General features: G+C 42.1%; 1 protein-coding gene across 1 annotated transcript in view; it reads left to right on the top strand.

Moving 5' to 3' along the window:
* Positions 1 to 16,639, top strand: part of LOC147011094 (uncharacterized) — a 45,999-nt gene that overhangs the window by 2,199 nt on the left and 27,161 nt on the right. The window contains exons 2-5 of the mRNA XM_085859843.1: positions 15 to 123; positions 4,848 to 4,934; positions 10,601 to 10,687; positions 15,555 to 15,587. Coding sequence (XP_085715969.1) covers positions 15 to 123; positions 4,848 to 4,934; positions 10,601 to 10,687; positions 15,555 to 15,587 — 316 coding nt within the window. The remainder of the gene's footprint in view (positions 1 to 14; positions 124 to 4,847; positions 4,935 to 10,600; positions 10,688 to 15,554; positions 15,588 to 16,639) is intronic.

The raw sequence follows: 16,639 nt of genomic DNA, 5'->3' as shown, positions 1-16,639 counted from the left end.
CTTATTGTCACCAGGAGCAGAGAGAGAAGTTGTGATCAAAGGCTCCAGCATCCACACGCAAGTGAAAGGAGACCAAAGTTGGATCCAGAACTCAAATGAAGGTCTTCAAGGTCAGGGGAAAAGGTAAGTCCTGCTCTTTCTGATGAATGAAAGGAAGTCGAGGTGTGTATTTCATGGTTTCCACCGGACGCAAGGATACGCGAGGAATTTGGCGCAGGAGGAGGCTGTTTGACCGATCAAGGCTGCGCTCCATCGACCCCAAATCGATGAAATGTAACAGTTTGTTCAGTGAAATTCATTGGGGGAGAGGGTGTCGGGGGGTGTAGGAGTGGGGCAAGCACAGACATCAACATTGTGTTTTGTACACAACATGTACATGACAATAACTTTATTATTCAAAAAAAAACATAATACTTGGGAGGAGTGGGGGTGAGGGAGGACAAAACAGTTGCAGAGTGATGAATGAACAACCACCGAAAGCTCATTCGGTCTTTAACGAGACCCTCGCACAGACGTCACAATTACGACACAGGTATATGTACAATCACCTATCCTGCCAGCATCCATGTACCCCTTTCTCCCCATTGCTTCTAGGTACCTATCTAACTCAAATTTAAAACTATCTACTGTTTCTGCTGCTGCTACCTACTAACCGAAAGACTATTCCACGCATTTATTACTCTCTGATTGAAAGACCTCTGCCTTACTACCATACTATCATAACTCTCCTCTTCTTAACTCTGAAACTGTAGACCCTGGTCCTGTCACTGTCCATTCTGCTAAAAAAAATCTCTTCTTCGCTTTTTTTTTTCTCTACCCTTCATTCTCCTACTATTAATTTGCAATTGGTCACTGGCTTTGACACCAATACAAATTTTTATTACGGACCCTCGCCATCAAAAATCTTCAAATATCGAACAAGCAGTTTTCAAATGGAGCACCTCTCACCACCGATTAGAGCATTTAAATTCTATCAGATGCGGCAATAAATGGGAATTGTTGCTCCCAGCTTGCCGACTCGATGACACAAGATGCCATTTGAATTTTTGCCGTCTCAATCCCTACTCCGTTTGGAATCCCACGCAGGCATGGGCAACTTGCTTAGTTATCTTTAACGTCTCCATCATATCCCATGACAATCGCCTCTTGTAATGTACGAAATCCTGTCTCGTTCAGCCGTTCCTCGTAGCTTAGTGCAGCTAAGTCCTGAATCGACGTCTTCGTTATACGCTGTCCCCTCTCGACGGCAGCTGCGTCTCGTCCTCAAATGTGGTGACCAAAAGTGTACACAATTTGTCGAGGTGCGGCCCCAACTAAATTTGAATACAGTGTTGACACTACCTATTTTAACGTACAGTATAATTTATCCCTTTTATGAATACATCCTAAAACCCGATGAGCTTTACCTGTAGTTACCTGTCACTGTGCCGTCTGCTTACCTCCCTGTATCGATTACCACTCCCAGGTCTTTCTCCTGTTTCACACCGTCCACGACTGTCTCCTTCCAAGATATTGTCCTTATTAGTTTGCTCTCTGTCCATCCGTCTGTTCCACTTGTGGTTTTCAGACTTTTTTCCCCCCCATAAACCTTTAACATATTCAACCGAAACCCGAAATGGGGGCTGATGGATTTGGTCTCGATTATCGTGTCCGTGCGTGCGTCTGTAACCATATACCGGACATGTATGGACTTGTTTTATTCGTACTTGGCACAAAGACAACGCATGGTGTTTTACATATGCATATAATTTTGTTTCACGATACGATCAAAGATGGCCGACTGGCGGCCATTTTAGTTACAAAAAAAAAACCCGCTGTCGAACACGTCCTCAACCATTTCTCAGACACGCGTTTACCAATATTGTTCAAACTTGGCAGACGGATAATGAATGGTGACTTACATAAGCACGTCATTCCTTTTCGAGACAAGAACCAAGATGGCCGAATGGTGGCCATTTTGTTTGTTAGGGTTAGAGATGCGTGGTCCGATTTAACTCCGTACAGCAAAATTACTGAAACAATGGGGGGCGATGACATTTAATGTCTTTTTTTTTACATGTTTATCTTATTTGGATGTTTTTGAAATGCCAAGAAATACAGAATGTAGATTAAACCCAAGTCTTTCGTGCGGCATGTCATGTTCAGAATATCTTCACAACTCATCCTCCAGTTGTCGTGTGTAATTGTTGAGTCCGACGGAAAATATCGGAAAGGATAGGCTTTTCTCGGTCTCCCAAGTAATGGCTCTTGTGTACCCTGTTTCAGTTAACCATGACCTTGTATGATTATGTAATATGAGATTTCATCACTGATTTCGAGCTTGTTTTTCCTGAACATTTTAAACCACAACTTTGAAAAACAGTTTTTGCATTCCTGAGTGTTTTGTTGTTCTTTGTTTCCTTTAGACCTTTCCTTACTTCTGTTAAAAGGTCTAATCTCACTTTTGTCTCTTGTTCTTGTATTGGTGATGAACCAGGATAAAGATACTGGGGAAGAGACTGTTTTGTAGGAATGTTCTGATGATATAGAAACGTTTCTTCTTCTCTCTCTCTCTCTCTCTCTCTCTCTCTCTCTCTCTCTCTCTCTCTCTCTCTCTCTCTCTCTCTCTCTCTCTCTCTCTCTCTCTCTCTCTCTCTTTCTCTCTCTTTCTCTCTCTTTCTCTCTCTTTCTCTCGCTTTCTCTCTCTTTCTCTCTCTTTCTCTCTCTTTCTCTCTCTTTCTCTCTCTTTCTCTCTCTTTCTCTCTCTTTCTCTCTCTTTCTCTCTCTTTCTCTCTCTTTCTCTCTCTTTCTCTCTCTCTCTCTTTTCCTCTCTCTTCCTCTCTCTTTCTCTCTCTTTCTCTCGCTTTCTCTCTCTTTCTCTCTCTTTCTCTCTCTTTCTCTCTCTTTCTCTCTCTTTCTCTCTCTTTCTCTCTCTTTCTCTCTCTTTCTCTCTCTTTCTCTCTCTTGTACTGATTCATATGTATCGGAATGTTCTCTCATCAGGCACTCCCAACCAACCACTCCTACATACTGCAGATTGTAATTATTATAAAAAAAAGAAACACAGGTAAACATTTTGGCTGGGGTATCAGCACGTTATATGTCTTCCTCTTCTTCTTATTATTTTTTTTTGCAAGAAGACAGACCATATTTTCCACTCTCAACCCAAATGTGCCTTTATGTTCTCGTTGAAAGGACGACATGTTCAAGGATACAGCACTCCCTACTGCTGCTCCATCAGACATTGTAGTTATGTCCAGGACTAGCAGGATGGCCGAGAAATATGCACAACTTGCCTCTTTACTGTCCAGTCGAGGTTTGAATCCTGACCCAGCAATAAACTGCCATCCCAGTGTTTTACAGGCAGGGTGATTTAACAATATCAATGCGAGTACCGTCCCTCAGAGGGACGTTAAACTGGGTGTCCCACCTGCCAGCATCAGTTGGTGGACGTTAAAGATCCCACGGTGTCCTCGTGCAGAGCAGGCGAGCTATTGCCAGTACCCTGGCCAAAGTCCAAATTCTTGCCATAACTACTACTGAGAAGGCAATGGCAAACGACCCAGTTTATCCCTTTCTCAGGAAGCTGCTTCGGCAACACCAATGCTCTGTAGAAAGAAATAAAGAGAGGGAGGGGGAGAGAGAGAGAGCACCAGAGAGAGAGAGCATCAGAGAGCGAGCACCAGAGAGAGAGAGAGAGAGTGCGAGAGAGCACCAGAGAGAGAGCGAGAGAGAGAGAGAGAGAGAGAGAGAGAGAGAGAGAGAGAGAGAGAGAGAGAGAGAGAGAGAGAGAGAGAGAGAGAGAGAGAGAGAGCGAGAGAGCACCAGAGAGAGAGAGCGAGAGAGAGAGCGAGAGAGAGAGAGAGAGAGAGAGAGAGAGAGAGAGAGAGAGAGAGAGAGAGAGAGAGAGAGAGAGAGCGTGCGAGAGAGCACCAGAGAGAGAGAGAGTGGGAGAGACAGAGACAGAGAGATAGAGCACCAAAGAGAGAGAGAGAGAGAGAGCGAGAGAGCACCAGAGAGAGCAAGAGAGCACCAGAGAGAGAGAGAGAGACTGTGAGAGAGAGAAAGAGAGAGAGAGCGAGAGAGAGAGCACCAGAGAGAGAGAGAGAGGGAGACAGACAAACAGACAGACAGACAGACAGACAGAGACACAGAGCAAGCACCAGAGAGTGAGAGACAGAGAGCGAAAGAGGGAGAGACAGAGAGACAGACAGAGACAGTGAGACAGAGAGAGAGACAGACAGACAGACAGAGATAGACAGACAGACAGACACAGAGCGAGCACCAGAGAGTGAGAGACAGAGAGCGAAAGAGGGAGAGACAGATAGAGAGACAGAGAGACAGACAGAGACAGAAAGAGAGAAAAAGAAAGGGAGAGAGGGACAGAGACATAAAGAGAGAAAGAGAAAGGGAGAGAGGGACAGAGACAGACAGAGACAGACAGAGACAGAAAGAGAGAAAGAGAAAGGGAGAGAGGGACAGAGACAGATAGACAGTGACAGAGCCAGACAGAAAGAGACAGATAGAGAGAGCAAGCAAGAGAGCGAGAGAGACAGACAGACCGACAGACAGACAGACAGAGAGTGAGAGAGATAGACAGACAGACAGAGAGAGAGACAGCCAGAGACAGCCAGAGACAGATAGACAGCGACAGAGAGAGAGAGATACAGACAGACAGACAGACAGACAGACAGACAGATAGAAACAGAGAGTGTCCCACCATATTGAGCATAAACTCAGATATTCTTTCTTGCAGTTTTAACCATTTGAACCTGATGCCATTAATCTTACTAATGATATTAATAGGAAAATAGTGACACAAGTATTTTGTTTTTGTCTCTCTATCTTTGCTCAACCCCACTATCTAGTCCCAAGCATGGTGGTTTCCAAGACCCAGATGGAGCGGATGGTGATCATCATGAACACCCTTCATTGCCCCTTAACTCCACAGAAGAGTAAGCAAAGTACCACGATACTGCGGCAAGATGAGCTTCCACATTGTTATGAAAGCTTATTTGTTTGTTTGTTTTGCATATATAGTCGAGGCTCGTGGAAGAACCAGTATACTGAACAGATCAGGAGGTCACAGACAAAAAGGAACAGTTGGGAGTTGGAAACACCAACAGCAGAGTTGAAGGATAAGACCGCGGGAGACTTGGACAAACAATAGGTGTCGGGAGGAATGGTGGACAGGAGAGAATGCATGCGGGTGGACAAGATGGATAGAGAAGGAAAATCTCAGGAGGGAATGGTTGGAAATTTGGAAGGAGGAGGGATTTGGGTGGGTTAAAGAGGGTAGAAAAGATCATGGTTTTGGATGGGGGATTTGATTTGAGACGGTGGTGAACAGCTGTCTTGACCTGGAGGAAACAAATTGGATTTAAAAGAATGTGGAAGTTGGTTCCACAGGCAGGAGAAAAGAGGAACGAATGGATGATGGATTACATTTTTGAACCACAGGTTCAAACTAGTAGCTCGGCGTTATTTCCGATTTACGGGGATGATCTCAGGAACATGCTCAATGCAGGCACCTTATTAGCAACTGGCTAGTGATCCAATCTACCGGTCGAGATAACAACTCCGGCCAGGAATCCAGGTGACATTCACATCTGCAAAATTGACTTCACTTCACCCTCCTTTCCCCACCCTAATTCCATCATACTTCTTTCTTTTCTCATTTTCTTTTCAAACACCCAAACCTTCCATCCACACCATTTACCCTACGGGTGTGTGTGTGTGTGTGTGTGTGTGTGTGTGTGTGTGTGTGTGTGTGTGTGTGTGTGTGTGTGTGTGTGTGTGGTGTAAAATGTCATGCTCTGGGTAAAAAGGGCGACTGACTGAGGTCTTGAGGAAGGGAGTGTGGAATCTGAAGCATTCGGTGACTTTTTTTTGATGTGTTTAGCTTCATCGTAGTACGACCAAACACTTTATAAGTATCGGCCACATCGCATCACCAAACTCCAGGTTCTACCTGCAGGTTGGTTGTTGGGAAGTCATACCTTGTGCTACCTGGGTATTGTTCATATTTTTACCTTCACTACAGAAGGTGAAGGAGGTTATGTTTTCACACCTCTCTGGTTGTTACTTGCAAATTCGAAGATTTTTCAAGTGTATCGGTCAGTAGATTTTGTTATTCTGTCTATCTGTCTGTCGCCTCGGGGTCACAATTTTAAACCCATCTTCACGAAACTTCACCACATGGTAGAGTTTGTCATAAGCAAGAAGCCTCTTGTTGTTGAGGTCAAAAGGTCTACATAGCCCAAGGGTCAAAAAATTGGTCAAATTCCTAAAATCCTCAATTTTCATCCGATTGACTAGGAATTTGAAGAGGATTTCCATATCAGCTTAACTGGATTCAACCACCAATTATTTTTGAGGTCAACATCGGACAAAAGGTCAACATAGGCCAAAAGTCAGCAACTTCGGTGCAATTTATAAAATCCTCAATTTTCATCCGATTGATTTGAAATTTGAAGAGGATTTGCACATCAGGTCACTGAATTCAACCACCAATTATTTTTCGGGTCAAATTTGTTTTATGGATTTTGAAAGTGTCGTGCTCTGTATGATGTCTTTTTCTTGTTTGTTTGCTTGATTGTGCGCAGCATATCTCAAAAAGTTTTGGACGCATTCAGATGAGATTTTGCGCACAGGTTGCGTGTGTGGCAAGGACTAACCGATTCGATTTTGGTGAAGATTCGGATACAGCTGCTCTAATTATTTTTAAATGATTCTTCATCATTGAGAGATGGGACCAAAAACGATATATAGCACGATATTCCAAAAAGTTGTGGATGGATTTGGATGAAACTTGGTGGCCACGTCGGGTGTGCGATGGGGATAAGTTGATTGTTTTTGATGAAGATCCGAATCCAGATCTAGATACGAGTTGTTTTTTTAAGTGATTCTTCATCGTTGAGAGATGGGGCCAAAACCTGTGTGAAATATGCTATTTGAAAAATTTATTGGGCCCGATATGTTGTCCTGGATCAGGGAATTGCGTGGTGGAGGTTTCCACTCTGCCGAGTGCTACCCTTCTAGTTTTTTTTTTAATTCGGTGGCAGTCATTCGCTCTTTTTCTGTTTGAACAATATTAGTGATTTGTCTGATCATTACAATCAACTTTTGCAATGAGGCACATTCATTGTTGCACTGAGGCTGACAGTATAGTATCGAGGTATGCACAGTCACCTCTAAGCTGTCTAGCCTGGGTTCGAATACCGACACACTTATAAACTGTCACCCTGGTGTTTTGCAGGCAGGATGATTCATCAATGTGTGTGCCGTCCCTCAGATGGACGTTAAGCTTAAACGGGAATCCCGTCTTCCAGCAACACTCTGTGGACGTTAAAGATCCCTCGAGTCCTTCGTGAAGAGTAGGCGAGCTATATACGGCACCATTAAAAAATTACTAATTTCTGCCCGAACTTTAGTCGAACGTCAGGTTTGGCCAACCGGTTCCTTAAAGACCTGTGTCCAGCTTCCTTGTGCAGCTGTCTCATTTGTCCTTTGAACTGTCTAATCTGGGTTTGATAATTATTGGCCCCATCTATAATCTGTCGAATTCGTCCCTCGCAATTTGCAAGAGGAGCATTCCATTGAAGACCATAAGATCATCAATAGGAGCATTACAGTACATTGAGGACCATAAGATCATCAAAAGGAGCATTACAGTACATTGAGGACCATAAGATCATCAATAGGAGCATTACAGTACATTGAGGACCATAAGATCATCAAAAGGAGCATTACAGTACATTGAGGACCATAAGATCATCAATAGGAGCATTACAGTACATTGAGGACCATAAGATCATCAATAGGAGCATTACAGTACATTGAGGACCATAAGATCATCAAAAGGAGCATTACAGTACATTTAGGACTATAAGATAATCAAGAGGAGCATTACAGTACATTTAGGACCATAAGATAATCAAGAGGAGCATTACAGTACATTTAGGACCATAAGATCATCAAGAGGAGCATTACAGTACATTGAGGACCATAAGATCATCAAAAGGAGCATTACAGTACATTTAGGACCATAAGATCATCAAGAGGAGCATTACAGTACATTTAGGACCATAAGATCATCAAGAGGAGCATTACAGTACATTTAGGACCATAAGATCATCAAGAGGAGCATTACAGTACATTTAGGACCATAAGATCATCAATAGGAGCATTACAGTACATTTAGGACCATATGATCATCAAGAGGAGCATTACAGTACATTTAGGACCATAAGATCATCAAGAGGAGCATTACAGTACATTGAGGACCATATGATCATCAAGAGGAGCATTACAGTACATTTAGGACCATAAGGTCATCAAGAGGAGCATTACAGTACATTGAGGACCATATGATCATCAAGAGGAGCATTACAGTACATTTAGGACCATATGATCATCAAGAGGAGCATTACAGTACATTGAGGACCATATGATCATCAAGAGGAGCATTACAGTACATTTAGGACCATATGATCATCAAGAGGAGCATTACAGTACATTTAGGACCATAAGATCATCAAGAGGAGCATTACAGTACATGTAGGACCATAAGATCATCAAGATAAGCATTACAGTACATTTAGAACCATAGGTGCAGTCGCTCGGATGGATGTTAAGCTGGGAAGACCCATCTACTCGCATTACTAAGTGGATCTTCACAATCCTAGTGTCTTTCAGTGAAGAGTAGGTGAGCTATCACTGGCACACTGTCCAACATCCCAAATTACAAAAGATGCCATAGGATCAAGGCCGATGTTGAAACAGTGCAGGCAAAGTACTCCCGGCAAATCACTGAATATGGAGCGGCTTTTTAAAGTTATTTTGGACGTTTGTTCACTAAGCCACCTGCTGCTTGTACTTGGTACCCTATCCTTTGGAATTCTTCACAAGAAAATCCTTTGATCAGATGAGTTGCTGCAACTTCTAACTCTAACACAACACCCATTTCAAATTGTAAATCTCCAGCAGCAAGTGTTGGTTCAAACACTGTCACCATTGTTTTGGGTTACCACCCGTTTTTAGATTGAACATATTTATTAAAATCTTCACATTTCAATTTGCAATGTAAAGGAACTATCGCAATATGACCTGCATACGTCATGATCAGTCATCCTTCAAATTTCTTACCTTTACTCATTTCCTGGCAGTGCCATCTGCAAATAAGTTAGTTCTGGGTTAAAATCGCCCTGATTTCATGGTCTATTAGTAAGTGCAGTCTTCTGCATGCCAGGTATCCCAGAGTTGAAGTTATGGTGGGTCCATCTATCCATCCATCCCTCCATCCATTCATCCAACGAGCCCATACTCGGTGCAGAGTGTTGGTACTGCCTCAGCAGTCTCCTTGGCTATTGAGCACAATCCTGGACGGGTCACCACTCCGACACAGGATACCAGCAAGCTGGCACTCATTTTGCCAACCTCAGAAGGATGACAGGCAGAGTTAGCCCCACCTGGTGTTAATTCAACAGCTGAGCAGGATTTGAACTCAGGATCCTCAGATCCGAAGCCCACAACCCGAACCATTAAGCCAACACCAGGCATATGGTGGGTCATAGCAGCTGCTTATCACAACAACAGATACTTGAATATCTTTCACAAGATTAGGCAATTCTGAGATTTGGCCAAAGCAGGATAATCTAGTTCCTCTGTATCATCATCATCATCATCATCATCATCATCATCATCATCATCATCATCATACCAGCCTATTTCAGTCCATTTCAGGATGATACTCTCCCACAAACTCATGTTTCGAGGTTTCATTGCATAGTCCCATGCCTGCCAAGTGCAGGTTGGCGAGACAGTCAGGGTAGGAATTTGTAATGTTCCCAGAAAGCGGGCGATAACTTGTCCACTCTTCCTTGAAAGACACCGTGGGATCTTTACCATCATCGAACGAATGCTGGCGGATAGGATTCCCAGTTGAACGTCCTTCCGAAGGACGGTTCACTTTATGATGCAACACTCTGCCTGACAACACTGATCCGACACTTTACCCTCAGGCACAGAACCAAACCCAGAGCAGACAGCTCAGAGTCAAGTGTGCCACTCCTGCACCACCCAGTCGGACTCTACCTTTGGAAAGTACCCCAAGCAGCATAAGATCAAGAGAAATAATGCGGTGTGGAGCCCAGTTTACAAATAAGGAGAACTTGTTAAACAGGGCTGGCAGGATGGCCTGGAGGTGTGCATACTTGATTCAAAGCTGTCGAGCCTGGGTTCGAATCCTGACCCAGCTATAAACTCTCATCCTGGTGTTTCACACTGCAGGGTCATTCACCGATGTGCGTGCCGTCCATCAGATGGACATTAAATGAACGTCCTGTCTGTCGGCATGAGTTGGTGGACATGTAGATAATGTAGCTATTTATTTTGGGGAACGCTATGGCAGTAAATTTGACACACAAAGCCTTAATATGGGAGGTGGTGGTGGTTGTTTTGGTGTAACATATTTTTGATGGAACAACAACTACAAGCAACTTATCTGTTCGTTATTTAGAGACATTTGTATATGGCAATGCTTATTTATTTGACCTTCTTAAATGCACAGTCGGTTGTATTGTGTGAGTGCTGTGGGCACTTATTGCTGTTGGTATTGCAGGGTGTTTATGGCGAAGAAGCAGAGTAACGTGAGCAGTGCTGCACCGGGCAACAACGGCAGGCCCAAATCCAGCTCAAGTGGTTCCAGGTAAAGTGTTAGAGCTTTACCCTGTTATTCATCAATTCATAAGCAAGGTCATCTGCATGACCTTGTCGGTTGAGTATCTTTAGGATGTGATAAAAAACCTCAACTCCCTGCTAGCTTGAGGTGCCACTGCCAGACTTGTGCGAACAATCAAAAATAAAAAAAAGCTTTAATATGATGGAACAAAATGTCGAGGCAATGATGAAAATGACGTTGGAACTCCCCATCTGCATATTGCAGTCACATGATGCCATCTTCGCACTTGGGATGACACTGAACACCTGGCACACAATGCCGTCACAGTCTCGAAATATCGAAACATGAGCCTTACCTTCTGCTCCGATATGAGGGTTGGTGGGCCATCAGTTTTAAATAGAGCTTGTGTCATGTAAAGTGAGGCAATTGGTTCACTCTGTGTGTGTATATATGTCAGTCTATGATTGAGGAACTACTGAATCTTTTCAATTGTACTTTATCTTTTTAACACTGCAGAACACGAATCAAACTTGTTTGAACTTCCATAAACCTGCAGTTTAGGAGTACTTTGGCAAAATTTTACTCCATATCAACCAATCAAATTTGCCGCTCACACTCAGGGTGTGCGGAGACATCGAGACAGCAACCAGTGATGCAATGCTTGAGCTAACTTCAAATAAGAGTTCAGGGAGTAACCCTTCCCGTGTGCTTTTTCTCAAAACTACATATGGGGGTATAACGTGTTCTATGAACTCTCCAGTTATCTCTGCCCACCGAAGGTAGACGGAAGTTGTTTTAATCCCTGTCTGTCTTTGTTACTCTGCAAAAAATATATATATTCACAACTATGTTGATCACTTCTGGTTGTTTGTCTGTCCGCTCACCTTTAATCGCCGACAGGTCACAATTTTAAATCAACATTCACAAAGCCACCAAATGGTGGAGATGGTGGTACGACAGAATCCTATTTATTTTTGAGGTCAAAAGGTTAACAAAAGCCAAAGGTCAACAAGTTTTTTTCAAATTTCTAAAACCCTCAATTTTCATCCGATTGACTTGAAATTTGAAGAGGGTTTACATATCAGGTCAATTAATTTAACCACCAATCATGTTAAGATCTAATTTCTAAAATTAGTCCTAATTTCTAAAATTGAGTGATTGGGTCAGAAACTATATATATATATATATATATATATATATATATATTGAGATATATATATATATATATATATATATATATATACCTATCCTGGAATTAAATCAAACTTTTTCCACCTTTATTTACATATCATAAACCTCAACTTACAAGTGAAAAACAAATTCGACAAATTTTAGAAAATTAATGAAAAATACAAAACCAGAATATATTGGTTAGATAAGTCCACCTCCCCCCCCCTCCCCCCAAAAAATCTGCCTCTTATATCACCAATTGTAAATTAGCTCAGGTTTAACCAATGATCACTTTCAAAATCACACACCAAGTTAATTGGCCTCCACCTGTGTTAAATTGTCGTGATTCTAATTATTACCTCTGCCACCGAAGGTGAAGGAGGTTGTGTTTTCAGCCCTCTGTCTGTTTGTTTGTCTGTTTGTTTATTTGTTTGTTTATCTGTTTTGTCTGTCTGTTTTGTCTTTGTACAGAATATCTCAAAAGTTGTGGATGGATTCCGATGACACTTGGTGGACAGGTTCGGTGTGTGACAAGGACAAACTGATTAGATTTTGGTGATGATCCAAATCCGGATCAGACTACTATAATTTTTAAAGTGATTCTTCACCATTGAGAGATAGGGCTAAACTTATATATAGCACGATATCTAAAAAAAAGGTTGTGGATGGATTTGGATTAAACTTAATGGACATGTTGGGTGTGTGACAAGAAGAATTGTTTAAGTTTTCGTGAAGATCCGAATCTGGATCTGGATCCGAGAATTTTAAAAGTGATTCTTCACCATTGAGAGATAGGGCTAAACTCATATAGAGCATGATATCTAAAAAAAAGTTGTGGACGGATTTGGATGAAACTTGGTGGACAGAATGGGTGTGTGACCACGACAAATTAGTTTGATGTTGGTGAAGATCCAAATCCGGATCTGGATACGAGAATTATTTAATTTTAAGTGATTCTTCACCATTGAGAGAGAGGGCTCAAAAACAATTATATTGCATATTTCAAAAAGTTATTGGGCCCGATATGTTCTCACGGACCAGGCATTACGTGGTGGAGGTTTGCGCTCTACCAGGTACCCTACTCGTTTCAGAATAAAATCAGCTGTTCCTGTATGTTTCCTCTGCTGGGTGGTCTATTTTACAGCAAAGACTCAACCATGGACACCGAGGAGCTTTTAAAAGATCCCCGGGATAAAGTTGTGGAAAGGCACAGATCAGGGGATGGGTATAAAAATATTTCAAAGGCCTTGAATATCCCTTGGAGCACAATCAAGACAATCATTAACAAGTGGAAGGCATATGGTACCGCCAAGATGCTGCCCAGATCAGGCTGTCCCTCCAAACTGGACGACCAAGCAAGGAGGAGACTGATGAGAGAGGCCACAAAGAGGACAATGGCAACTTTGAAAGAGCTGCATGCCTTTACGACAAAGACTGGTCAATGTGTTCATGTGACAACAATATTCCAAGCACTCCACAAGTCTGGCTTCTGTGATAGGATGGAAAGAAAGAAGCTATTCCTCAAAAAAAGCCCACCTTGAGTCCCATTTGAGGTATGCAAAAAACACTCCAAAGATTTTGAAACCAGGTGACAAAAGGTTTTTGTGGTCTGACAAAACCAAGATGGAAATTTTTGGGTAAAGGCAAAACGTTACGTTTGGTGCAAACCCAACACAGCACATCACCCAAACAACACAATCCCTACTGTGAAGCATGGTGGTGACAGCATCATGTTATGGAGATGTTTCTCATCAGCCGGGATTGGAGCGCTTGTCAGGAAAGAAAGGAAAATTGATGGAGCAAAATACAGAAGAATCCAACATGAAAACTTGCTGCCCTCCGCAAAAAGCTGAAATTGGGACGAGAGTTCACCTTTCATCATGACAATGACCCCAAGCACACAGTCAAAGCTACTCTGGAGTGGCTCAGGAACAAAAAGATCAATGTTCTTGAGTGGCTCAGTCAGAGCCCCAACCGAAATCAAATTGAAAATCTGTGGCATAACTTGAAGATTACTATCCATCAACACTCTCCATGTGGCTTGACTGAGCTTGAACCATTTTGCACAGAAGAATCGGTAAATATCGCCCAATCAAGATGTGCAAAGTTGGTACAGACCTATCCCAACAGACTCACAGCTGAAATTGTTGTCAAAGTTGCTTCCACCAAGTATTAAATCAGGGGGGGGGGAGTGGACACTTATCCACCAAGATATTCTAGTTTTGTATTTTAAATTAATTTTCTGAAACCTGTTGAACTTGTTTTCCACTTGGAATTTCTGGGTTACGATGTGTAAATTAATGTGGAAAAAGTCTGATTTAATGCAATATATTTCCAGGCTATAAGGGAACAAAAGGTGGAAATTTTGAAACGGGGTGTAGACTTTTTATCGGCACTGGATGTATCACGACGTCTAAGAAGGTTGTGGATGAGTTATGATAAAACTAGGTGGATGAGTTGGTTAGGTGAGAACAACAAGCCGGATTCAATTTTGGTTCAGATCCAGCCCATCGGTGGGAGACAAAACGTAAACTGTTTAGCCAAACAGGGGTATGCGCTCGATCGAGTGCCCTTCTTGTCTTTTATGTTTCTTCCTTCGGGAAAATGTCCATGACATTTATTCTTTCATTCCTGATGACTACAGTACTCAACATGGCTGAACAAGTGCAACCCGGCACATATTTGAGCGTCATTACCTGAATCGTTGTTGTGTAGCAACAATTAGCATTGGCAACAAACCGTAGTGATTTATTGCTTGCACATTACCACAACAGGGTTGTTCACCTGCATTGTGGTGCAGCCAAGGATGGGTATCATCCATTGCCTGCAGGTGTCGAATGTTGGAAAACAGGACAAGCGACCTTGCCATCAGCTGAGTCACTCGAAATAGCTAAAGATGATCTTCATGGATTCAAAGCTTGAGTCTGGCTGTAGAAATGTCACACTATTTTGACAATTTTTTGGGGACCATCTCTATATTACATACACTATCCTTTCAATTTTTACACTATTTCCCAAAATACTATGCGTCGCCTTACTGCTCCCAGCAATTTGTGCATGACAATCTAGTGGCCAAATAATTAATTGCAGAGTGCCCAAAAAAGTTATAGAAATCATTACTGTAAGTGTTTATGAATTAAGACGCATCGGAAGTGTTCCACATCATTCCATAAGAGTTCCAGTAAACAAGGAGCAGCTACAGATCGTGAATGTCTGTTCTCTTTGCAACACGGGTAAGCAGAGGTATGTAAGAGACTTCACCAGGTACATACCCTATAATAGCTTGATCTTTGTCACTGGATAAGCTGGTTTGTGTGTCCATCTGGATTATAGACAGGTTCTCAGGTGCACCTGTGCAAATGGGAGAAACGTGCACAAGTAAACAGAACTCTTGGTACAACCAGAGAACCAATGCAAAACTGGTGGTGCATTACAGTTATCATGAGAAGTCACACATATGTCACGGTTGCACAAATCAAGTAAACGTTGATCATCAACAAGGTGACAACATATCTCCAGAATAATATCACGTCCAACCCATGACGAGGTGTATTCTGTAATATTTTGGCAGGTCACAGGAGATTGCTGTTAAATGGGTTGACTTGTTTTGGTGTCTTAAGTTGTTATTCTTTTAAAAATAAATAATTATCTTACTGGAGATGATGTAAAGGAGGTAATTCACTCGGGAACACTAACATTTGTTACATGTTTATGCCTCTTGCAGGGAGAATTCGGTCACTCGAGCAAGTTTTCGCAGGTAACAAAGTCTGCTGTCCGCTATTTGCATTTAACTGATTTTGGTTTTGATTAATCATAGATCTCATAGATGATTTATTAAGGCACCATACTGCACGTGCACGTTCCTTTAAGATGTCATACCAATGGGGAAGTTAAAATTTCATCAACACGTGTTTGAGGATGCTTCAAAATTGACCGGGAGTGTGTGTGTGTGTGTGTGTGTGTGTGTGTGTGTGTGTGTGTGTGTGTGTGTGTGTATGTATATATATATATATATATATATATATATATATATATATATATATATGTATATATATATAATATATATATATATATATATATATATATATATATATATATATATATATATATATATATATATATATATATATATATATATATATATATATATATATATATATAAATATATATATATATATATATATATATATATATATATATATATATATATATATGTTGTTGCGGTTCTCGGAACCGCATGCATGCAACAGATGGATAGTGGTCCCAAGACAGTTATTCCATTATTGTACGTGTAGATAGTACCCTTCCTTTTGTTTAGCAGGACAACAAGGGAGTGTGTTGCGATGATCTAATAGCTAGGGTTGCTTCAATCATTTTTTCCTTCATTTCATCCCCACTCTTCTTCTTTTCTCATTATTCCTGAGGTAAATCATCCACGTGCGCCTCCGTTGTAAGGTGGGGCCTCGTGGAGGCCAGCGCGTGCGGCGCTGCGGTGGGGAAACTGCAGCGCCGAGTCATGTGGTGCGCTTGTTGGTGCGGGATTATCGACTCGAGCTTCCGATGGTCTGGGGAGGATTGCCGGTTGCATTAAAAAGGCATACGAATGAATACCTCTGAAGAGGCTGCACAAATGGTATTTTTCATGGCACGGGAAACACGGCCAGCACGACGCCCACGCTGCACGAAACGCGTACAGAGGCCAATAAAGAAGACTCCACGCCATGTTTGGCGGAATACGAGTGTGCGGAGTAGAAGCGGCTTGTTCCTTTATAGCCTCAATATCCAACACATGTTGGTGTTCGCCCCACG

This window comes from Eptatretus burgeri, chromosome 16 (assembly GCF_056783735.1).
Source record: "Eptatretus burgeri isolate ZD-2024b chromosome 16, Ebu_testis_v1, whole genome shotgun sequence".
NCBI lineage: Eukaryota > Metazoa > Chordata > Myxini > Myxiniformes > Myxinidae > Eptatretus > Eptatretus burgeri.
The sequence above is the reverse complement of the archived record's forward strand: the minus strand, read 5'-3'. Positions and strand labels throughout refer to the sequence as shown.